We start from the raw sequence: 9,797 nt of genomic DNA on the forward strand, positions 1-9,797 counted from the left end.
CTTTAAATGTGGATCCACAGTGATAATATTTCTGATACAAGTATTTGGTTTGGGAGATTGTATTGATTTATTTTATTTTAGGCTGATTCCACCAGATTTTAGTAGTAATAGTGTTTTGGGTTTTTAAAGTTTTGATAGGTGTTGTTAAGTTTTTCTCATATATTGGTAAGGAGTACGAAAGATTCATGAGAATGTTTTTCAGAGGCTGAGAATTGTTGCGGAGAGAAAGAAAATCTACCCCCCCCCCCGTCCTCTTTCCCCCGCGGCTGCTTTTCCACCCGCCTTCGCGTGCTTGGCGAGTGCTCTCAGCAAGTTTGCTACAGCTGCAGGTGCTGCCTCTGCCTCCGCAGATACTCTAGCTGTGAGCCCTGCTGGGAGGGGGAAGAAAGGACACCACAGAGCCTCATTAAAAAGACAAAAAGAGACAAGTTTTCTCTAATGCCTTCTTAAAGGTATGCAGCAGAAGTGAGAAATATTTTTACATTGTTCTGGCCATCAGATGTCCAGACCTGCATTTTGGTAGCGAACAACTTAAGGGTTATCTGCTACTCATAAAACATAGTGATATTTTCTTTTCTTTGAAAGGAGAATTTCACTATCTATGAAAAAGAATTTTTTTAGATGTGTTGAGCCGTGTGGAAGGCTGCAGACACATATAATAAAAAAAAAAAAAAAAAAAAGGGAAAAGACAAGGGAAGAGCGTATACCCTTATGAGAAGAAAAAAGAGTGTGACCTCATAAAAGCACTAATGAGTTATCAATAATAACATTTGCGATCAAACTGGTCAATGTAAGAATTAGGCCTAGAATATAAGGGAAAATTTGAAATTTGGGTTTCTTGCTGTTTCATTGGTATCACACATAGCAAGAAGAAAAGCCTTTGGTAAAGAATTGATAAAAGTCATAAAATATACCAGTTAGCTTGTTGGCTTGCAGATTTAATTAGATAAGGCTTATTAGTTATATACATTATTATTGCTTTTATATTACTAGCATGTTATTGCTTTTGCAGCAGTATATATGTTATTATTGGTTTTGCATCAGTATGTATGTTGTTATTGCTTTTGCATTATTAGTATGCTGTTTATGACAATATATCATTAGCATGTTATCTTATGTAATGAAATAAGTCAGAATTGCTCAAAAAACAAAAAGGGGAATATGTTGGGGAAACAGTTCAGAAATATACAGGTTGTGAGCAATCCTGACTTACTTCAACTTAGGCTACATTGGGTTAATACTTATTGAGGCCTAGTTAGAGGCCTGAGAATAAGCTAATGGGAAAGAGATAACTAATTTGCAACAGGAGAGGAAAATAATTATGTGAGAAGATGGTTCCGTGAGAATGGTATGTTGATTGGAATACAAAGCCACCTGCCTGATAACATAATATAAATAAGACTTCTTTATATATAGTGGATGTGAGTTCTTAATAAATGATTTTCCTGCAATCATATTGATGCGTACATGGAATCCTTAAGCCTCCGCAGATTGTTTTCCCACATGGATTTATGGACAAGTTGAGTTAGTACCAAAGCAAGGGCATTTCTATCATGAACATGTGGAGAGTAGCCCATATTTGAGAACACACCAAGTTTTCTATTTATGACCCATTAAACCTTGGGAACTCCCACAAGAAAATGCCATGCTGAAACACAACCTTGGGTATCACCTTTAGACCAGTAAATGGGCAATATTGCCGATTAAAAAAGGTTTTGCAAGTTATACCAAAGCTGTATGCCATTTCTAAATATTTTCATTCCGGTCTCTTACGCCTCTGCCATCTTGAAGAGACAAAAAATTACTGCCTTAAGATCCCAGTATTTACTAAAAGATAGCTCCTTTTTTCAGTATTTATTTTTAATCAAGCTGTATCTTGAGATCTGATGTAATTTCTTAATAAACACCTAACACTTCATCCAATAAAAAAGAAGTGCGCCCAGCACAAGGCTTATATGGAACTGAGGTGCTTATTATCAAAACCTGAACACTAAACCCTTCCCCCGCTCCCCAAACACCTTGTCTCTTACCCGTCTTATGATGATTCCTTGAGTTTCAGTGAGAAGCATCTTGGTATGATTAGGCAATATTCGGCCTTTCCAATTAACAGAGATTAAAATAAAATAAATTTTTAAAATACATTTGTGATCATTTGCTATTACTTTTAGATCACAACTCAAAATTAATTGAAGATACTTTTAACATAAAAACACTATAAGAAAAAGTAATCAGTGGAAACTCTATAGCAGACTAAATGTAAATGAGAGCAGATGAACATGCATTTGTAGTTCTAAAAAGTCTTCATGTAGTAGCAAGAACACTAGTGACAGTCCAACAGGGTGATTACCTGATTGTTGCAACCTACAAGAAGTCTATAGTTTTCATTTGCCACTTTATTTCTGAGGAATTAATGTGCTTACAAGCATTACCAATTGTACACGTTATACGTTTTGTGTTTAATTTCATAAAACACATGGAGAGGAACTGTAGAGATTTATACAAGTTGCTTTATGTTACCAGTTTATTCCCTGCTGAATTCAGTGCAGCCAGGCAGGTTTTGTCTCTCATGAACCCTGCAGGTCTAGAGCTTTCACCCAGCATTTTGATCAAGGTATTCTCCTGAAGTATGCACTGCTGTGGAGCTCTTCCAGGGCAGAGGTCTGGTCATCCCAGACAGGGCTTCAGTACCTCCCCTGCTACAAAACATCAGTGCCACAGAACCGCAGACTTGAAGGGCCAGAGAACCTTTGTAGTTCTCTTCAGAGCAACATAACCTCATGTCATGATGGCAACAGGAACATTCTTCTTCCTAACAGTCTCTGCTTGCCAAAAACACAACACTATGTGGAGAGTTGCAGCTGCCTCAAGAAACCTACCACCAAGATGACGACATGGCACTGTCACCTTACCTGTCCCACAAGGCTGTTAGAGTTGTATTGCTGTTGATGTGCACAGTCCCATGCAAGAACACTGGAAAACCTGAGAACTGGAAAGTCGTGCATGGAGCACGGTGCTTTTGTTCACTCATGTCCCATATAAAAAGAAACAGATACCATTTCACATGTGCTGTCAGAGGTTCTGTTTTTCAAACCAGGGGATGCAAGTGAAACACATGCATTGAGAATAACATCATTCACACTTCTCTTAACTTGATATAATACCAGTGAATATTACAGCAGTGTGTTTTATTCTATATTTTTCTTCTTGAGTTCATCAGGCAAAGTAAACTGTGTAGATGCTCAGCGTTCTGTTACCTTTGCTCTAATGAAAGCGAATATGCATATGTGATACAAAACACTGCGTTTAGATTAAATCAGTAGAAATCGTAAGCACTATTTAATTATCACACCAAGTGCAAATATACAAAAACAGCTGCACATGACAGACACAAGTGCAATTTGTAAACCCTGTGGATGTAAAACCCCATTATGGTGAAGGTGTATCATGTCCAAAACACTGTGGATGGCTGGTCCCTTTCCACACCAGCAAACTGCAGTCACGACCTGGTAAGTTGCATTTTTCTGCTCAAGTGAGCAAAATCTCGGGATAAAACCAGGCAGATGTCCCGTTTAATCTCTACATTCATTAGCAAACTACTGCGGGAGTTGCCAAGTTGCTCGAAAACCACAAAAACTCTGTGCGAAGCTTGGAGACGGCTGCGACGGCGGTGCCCGCGGGTCCCGCTGACCTCGCTGCGGGGCTGCCGTCTCTCCCGCGCTCGTCCCCTGTCTTCTCCAGCCCCCAGCAGCGGGGGAAAAGCGCAAATTACCCGTTTCCGAGGAAAAGGTGCGGAGTGTGCCGCTAGGCGGGGTATGACAGCTTCACGCTGCGGTGAGACCCGCCCCGCTCAGCCCGGGACAAGCGTGTCCGGGGGGGGAGAGGCGGGGTTTCAACGCGGCACCCAGCGGAACCGGTACCCCCCGGCGGCAGTGCGGAGGGTGAAGGCGTTGCCCTGTGGGAAAGCCAGGGTGCGGATGCCGCCCTCCTCTCCGAGGGCCGCCCGCAGGCTTCTGTCCCCCTCCAGCTCCTCGTCACCCGCGCGTGGAGCGGCGCGGCCGGTGCGCAGCCCGCGGAAGGCACCGTGCAGGCGTAGGGCCGGCCGCAGGCGCTTTGCCGTGGGGCTTCCCCCTGGACTGCCCCCTGGACTGCCCCCCGGGCTGCCTCTCAGGCTGCGCAGGGCAGCACGACACTTGTCCGACACCGCCTGCAGCATGGCATCCACGCCTGCAGCCTCTTCACGCCTCTCCGGCCGCCCGCGCCCATCCCAGCTCTCGGACGGGGGGGCAGAGGGAGTAGGAGGTGGAGGATGAAGAGGAGGAGGAGGAAGGGTCGCCCCGTCGGCGCGCTGCGGGAGCATCAGTGTCTGCAGGAAGGAGAAAAGGCAATTTTCGTGACCTGTGTGCACCGCACCGCGCACCCCCGCACCACCCTCACCCGCGCTACCCTGTCCTGAACTGTTCTACGCTGTCCCCCACCGCCCTACTCTACTCGTACTGCACACCACCTCAACCCACCCAACCTCACCTCAGACTACTCCTGTCCCACAGCACCCCATCCTGCACCGCTCCAACCCACCCCATCCTACACGTCCTCACCGCCCCTCACTATCCCACCATGCACAGCTCAGCCTCGCCCCGCACCCTGTCCCACCCCGCACCTCCCAAGAGCCATCTGGGCTGTGGAGAGGCCAGACCAGGTGAGGAGGCAGCACTCACATCGAGAACGGTGGCCAGCTGCCTGGCCTGGCTTGCTAGCTCCTTCAGCTCCATGTTGCTCTGCTGTAGCGTCACCAGCTCTTCCTGCCTCTGCATGAGGGTCTCCTGCAGCTATGAAGGACAAGTGGGTACAGGGTGGCCAGGACAGCCCCATCACCCAGAGACTAGGAGATGCTGCACACCAGAGTCACAGTCTCTTCAGTGGGATGTGCCAGAGGGAAACCTAGTGCAGGCCCTTGGTGACATCTTGGGGAACCCTACCTGGCTGTTTGCCTCCAGGGCATTGCCCAGTGCTTTCTGATGCTGGTCTGCCAGGTCTCTCCAGCATGGCTCAGGGGAAGGCAGGTGTTGTGAGGGTACCTGTGCCAGCTCACTGGTCTCCAGCTGCAGGGTGCAGGGCCCGAAGTCCACCTCTTCACCAAGTGAGAAATCAAAGTCAGTGCAGTCTAGTGGTGGTGGCATTGAGGTGGAAGCATCTGGAGAGAATAGCCACAGGCATTAAGAGAGAGCAGTTTTGACATCCTTACTTCACCCTGACCTCAGCACAACAGCCTGGTTCTGAGCATCCCTCTGGTATTTTCCAACATGCTTTTACTCTACTGAGGCAGCTCTATGCATCCTAAACCTGTTTGAATTAAATTTCTGCCTCCCATGAGAGGAAGCTTGGCATAGGCCCACGTCCCTCTAAGGCAGTATGCAAGGACACACTGCCTTCCAGACCATACCGAAGTGGGATGACTGTGAAGTCAAAAGGCATCCAAAACCACCAAAACAATGTTAAAAAGAGCAGCTTGAATGCAGCATGAATGCTGATGTGAACAGGCAGATGTGTTTGGCTTAGGTAAGGCAAAATATCTACTTGCCATTTATAAAATCATCAACAGTATCTCTGAACTCCTGGAAATCAAACTCTGGTCCATCCTGGAAGTAGGGACTCTAGGAGAAAGGAAAAGTGCCAGTGAACAGAGCTGCCCAAACTCCCCATTGCTGCCAATACTGCTGCCCGTACCGACAGATGCCTGTGCTCAGCACCTTCCTCAAAACCCAGCAACCCTGGGCACCTCTTCTCTACTCTGCCCTTGCTACTAACCTGTCCAATATGTGGGATAAGATGTTTTCCTCCACCTGTGCCTGTTTCACAGGTGGAAAGCCTGAGGCTGGAGATGCTGCCAGTACCCACTGGTTTGAAAGGGAAACCCCCATGGGTGCCCTGTGCCAGGGGCATCCAAACCTTCCCCAGCCAGGGTGTTACCTGCTGCAGGGTCACAGGGCCGGCCGGGGTGGTGGGAAGGATGGGTGTACAGGCTGCCACATCCTGCCAGTCGATGGTGGTGAGCACTGGGGACAGCGAGAGACAGTGGTGAGAAGCCCGGCCAGAGATGAGTACATCCAGGGGGGAAAGTGGGAAGCGCAGCCAGGAGAGCATCCTCGAGGAGCATAGCCAGGGGATGGCAGGGCTGGGGACCTTAGTGGAAGATACTGGGGGGGTGTGGCTGAGCAGAGCGGGAACCTGGGGGGACACGGTGCAGGCCATGATGAGGCTGTCCCGGCCGAATGCAGGGCTGGGGAACACGGTAGGACACACGGGTGGGACACACGGCCGGGGGTTCAGGGGTCTCCGCCGCAGAGAGACTCACCGAGAGGGGGTGCCGGGGAGGCGCCGCTGCGGCGCGTGCGGGACGGGGGCTCTCGGAGGTTCGGGGCGGCCGTGTTGGTCCGCGCCGTCCACCCGCCTGGCCGGACCGCCTTCTTGGCGAGACGGGCAGGCGCATCCTGAACTCTGTTGGGGCAGATGCTGCTGCCGAAGGCCCGTCGGCGGCTGCCCTGCTCCATGTTGCCGCCGCGGTACCGGTCCCGGCCCCGGGTCCGTCGGGCGCCCTCCCCCCCACGCCCCGCTCGGCACCGCCCAGCGGGCAGGGGGCCGGGACCGAGGCCGGGGCCATGCTGGCGGCTGCCGTCCCGCCTTCACTCCGCCGACGCGCGGAAACCTCCCGCCCCCTCCCCGGGCCGCGCCGGCGGCTCCCGCGCCCGCGGAGCTCTTCCCCGCGCCCGCGGAGCCGGGGCGCGCCAAGTGGGCTGCCCTGGAGGGAAAACCGAGGAGAGACGCTGCCGGCCCCGCTGCCCCAACCCCAGCACCTCCGTGGGTTTGGACTCTCGCCTCCAGGTCTCTGCCTGGCAGCATGCTGGGCGGCAGCTGGCGATCTGGGCTGGTTTTTAAAATTATATTTATGAGCCGTCAGCGTCGAAATTATAAGGTGGAGGCAGGAATGCCGCGACATCTTGATTTTACTGAACCCGCACCGGGATAGGGTGCCCACCGCTGCCGCGCCGAGCCTGTCTGAAATCACCGAGGGGTCTGGTTGGCTGTCCCTAAGCCTCTGGTGATGCGTTTGTAGTTTGCTCAAGTTTTGCTCGGCTTGCTCGGATTGGCGTGCGGTTCACTGTCTCCCTGCTACTTTGAAGAGCGAGCACCCCTGAGGGTAAATTCAGATGTGTATGTCCTCTTTTAAGGTCACTTCTGTGCACAGATACGAAGGCAATGAAACGAAGAAAACACTATTTTTATATTGTGACTTATTTCTTCCCTTGAATGCTTCCCATGTTAGGAGTCCGCACCTGCATTATAAGCTTGCTGGAAAAATACCAGATAGCTGTTTTATTAATTTGTATTTTGGTTTCCTACATTTAGGTTAGTGCATCTGTTTTATTTATTTTTCCCGAGCCATTACTAATCTTGGACGTGTCAGTTTGAAATGGGGATTAACACCATAGGGCATCATTGCTGGAGGGAGGGAGACCTGGAGTTAACTAGCAGTAAACTTGTTCAGTGTCCATGTGCTTCCACTCCCAGCTGTGTACACACACTGTCAACAAATAAACGAGCACAAATAAACAAGTAGAAAAGTTTTTATTCAACGTTTGTTTGGTCTTTCCACCGTTTGATTTAAGGACCATCCTCCAAATAAATAATCCGGTACATAGGATTCTGTATATTATTTACATGCTGGATTTAAAAAAAAATAAAATACCGAAACAACAATAAAATCCAGCAACGGGACAATGTGCAATGACGTACAGTACTAACATCATGTGCATAACATGATCTATTTTTTGAGATTTCAACGACACTAACACTTAGTTGATTAGACTCCGCGTAAACTCTAAGCAGCGCAGACGAGGAGCTAGCGCGGAGCCAGCTCATCTCCGGACCCAGGCAAGCACCGTGGTTGCCAGAGGTGCAGGCTGTTGTTGATGCCGCCGGTGTCACCGTGCGGCAAGAAGCCGCTCCTCAGCCAGGAGCACTTCTGGGCCACGTCCGGGGGCAAGAGGAGCGGCAGGGACTGTCCGTTCAGAGACACCAGGAGCTGCAACTGCTCCATGCAGTGCAGCAGGAGCCCCTCCGGGTAGCCACAGACCCGCAGGTCCAGGGGGCAGCGGTGGCCCAGCATCCGGTCCGCCAGCCCCAGGCTGCTGGCGGCCAGCAGGGAGGGAGCGTATTTGATGAAGGAGTAGTCGGCCAGGCTGAGTTCCGCAAACCCCCTCGCCAGGCTCCGGGCATCCGCAGCCTCTCCCGCGTCGAAACCCCGCGCCTCTAGCCGCACCTGGCTGAAGTGATCCAGGAAGAAGCTGACGGTGGGTGCCGCCAGGTCGAAGCCCAGGCGGTACAGGACGAGGCACTCCAGGTTGCGGAGCTGCTCGCGGGTGAAGGCGCCACAGCAGAGGGCGAGGAGCTCCTTCACGCTGGGGGGCTGCACTTCCACCTGCGAGGAAGGACAGGGGCTATGGATGCTGCAGAAAGGGGAGCAGCGCGGAGCCCGGCCCGGCTGGGGCTCATCTGGCGCAGGAACCGCCCGGGAGGCCGAGGAGGGCTGCCGAGACCCCAGCGCGGGGCAGCCGGGCTCCGGGGCCATCCTACCTGCTTGCCGGCGATGAGCAGCGCCGTCACCCCCAGGAGCTGGAAGCAGTCAGAGGCCACGGGGGTGGTAGCAAGGAAGCGGTCGAGGGTGTTGACGGCGAGGCAGAGCGCCTCGAAGGAGAGGCCGAAGTGCCGGTGCACGGGGATGAGCCAGCTGACCAGCTTGCACCGCGCCTCAGCCGTCACCTGCGGCACCGGGAGCTGGGGTCAGGCGGGGCCGGCACAGCGGGCTACCCACCGCCCGGCCCCGCCGACTCCGCTGCCCCCCACCTGCGGCTGCCGGGCGAGCGGCTCCTGCGGATGGAACCGGCTCTCCAGCCCCTTGCGATAGAGGTACCAGCTTTCCCCGTAGTCGCGGAAAGCCTGCAGGTCCTGCCGACTCTCCCCCGCCGCCGCCGCCGTGCCCATCCTCGGACGCCGACACCGTGTCGGGCGCTGCGGGCAGCAGCCGCGGGAGCCACAGGCTCCCCGCCGCCACGGGGAGCCACCCTGCTGCCCCCTCCCCGCCGTCACCATGGCACGGCGGCTCATCCCGCTCCGCAGCCGGCCCCGGCGGCGCCCATTTGAGCTGCAGGGGCGGCCCCGTGTCCCGGACACGCCCCCACCCGCCACGGGGAGCGCGCTGGGCACCGGCGGCAGCGCCGTCTCCAAAACAAAATGCGTAACGGAACCTAAAAGGAAGCCCTGGCTTCCCACTACGGCTTCGCTACGGGAGAGGCGGCTGCGGTGCAGCCGTGGGACCGCGGCTTCCACAGCGGGGCTGCTCACCGCTCCGCTCGCTCGGGGAGGGCACAGAGCAAAGCGGGCAGGGATACCGTGAAATCAGTCGCGGCAGAGCTTTAATCGAGCCAGCTGAAGGTGCTGCATCTTCCATTTGAAACTACTAACCACAATATGCCTGCAGCTCCTAGAATTTTAACTCGAAACCTAGTGAACTTTTATAAATACAGCTGCTGCCCCACAGAAATACTTTCGAGGGCACTGGGAAACACACTAGGGGAGAGCTCTGCGCTTGAGTTCTCCTAGTGCTTTGGGTCGTGGTTGTACTTCCATCTGTTGACTATTGTAAAATCACATTGAGGGAAACCAAAATATTCTGGCACTTGCAACCACTAGTTGACAGAAACAGAGTTGAGGCCAGAACTGTCTTATCAGGTATGATAGAA

At 52.5% G+C, this 9,797-nt stretch overlaps 2 protein-coding genes across 2 annotated transcripts; both read right to left on the reverse strand.

Moving 5' to 3' along the window:
• Nucleotides 1–3,889: 3,889 nt before the first annotated feature.
• Nucleotides 3,890–6,548, reverse strand: MCIDAS (multiciliate differentiation and DNA synthesis associated cell cycle protein). The gene is made up of 4 exons (XM_030466893.1): nucleotides 6,353–6,548; nucleotides 4,977–5,191; nucleotides 4,716–4,826; nucleotides 3,890–4,363 (listed from the first exon to the last, which is right to left on the reverse strand). Exons 1-4 carry the CDS (start codon nucleotides 6,546–6,548, stop codon nucleotides 3,890–3,892), a joined length of 996 nt encoding a protein of 331 aa, XP_030322753.1.
• Nucleotides 6,549–7,897: 1,349 nt separating this feature from the next.
• CCNO (cyclin O) lies at nucleotides 7,898–9,147 on the reverse strand. Its single transcript, XM_030466894.1, has 3 exons — nucleotides 8,902–9,147; nucleotides 8,632–8,817; nucleotides 7,898–8,476 (listed from the first exon to the last, which is right to left on the reverse strand). The coding sequence occupies exons 1-3, from the start codon at nucleotides 9,145–9,147 to the stop codon at nucleotides 7,898–7,900; spliced, it is 1,011 nt and encodes a 336-aa protein (XP_030322754.1).
• Between the last annotated feature and the right edge of the window lie 650 nt (nucleotides 9,148–9,797).

The sequence above is a fragment of the Calypte anna genome, chromosome Z (genome assembly GCF_003957555.1).
Source record: "Calypte anna isolate BGI_N300 chromosome Z, bCalAnn1_v1.p, whole genome shotgun sequence".
Lineage (NCBI taxonomy): Eukaryota > Metazoa > Chordata > Aves > Apodiformes > Trochilidae > Calypte > Calypte anna.

What these genes read in the sequence shown, in the direction of transcription:
- MCIDAS (XM_030466893.1), bottom strand. Translation starts at nt 6,548, where the DNA reads ATGGAGCAGGGCAGCCGCCGACGGGCCTTCGGCAGCAGCATCTGCCCC. An exon ending in CTCCCCGGCACCCCCTCTCG is followed by an intron (nt 5,192 to 6,352) that starts GTGAGTCTCTCT and finishes TATTCTCTCCAG; the next exon opens with ATGCTTCCACCTCAATGCCA. An exon ending in CCCTGGAGGCAAACAGCCAG is followed by an intron (nt 4,827 to 4,976) that starts GTAGGGTTCCCC and finishes TGTCCTTCATAG; the next exon opens with CTGCAGGAGACCCTCATGCA.
- CCNO (XM_030466894.1), bottom strand. Translation starts at nt 9,147, where the DNA reads ATGGTGACGGCGGGGAGGGGGCAGCAGGGTGGCTCCCCGTGGCGGCGG. An exon ending in CGCTCGCCCGGCAGCCGCAG is followed by an intron (nt 8,818 to 8,901) that starts GTGGGGGGCAGC and finishes CCGGTGCCGCAG; the next exon opens with GTGACGGCTGAGGCGCGGTG. An exon ending in TGCTCATCGCCGGCAAGCAG is followed by an intron (nt 8,477 to 8,631) that starts GTAGGATGGCCC and finishes CCTTCCTCGCAG; the next exon opens with GTGGAAGTGCAGCCCCCCAG.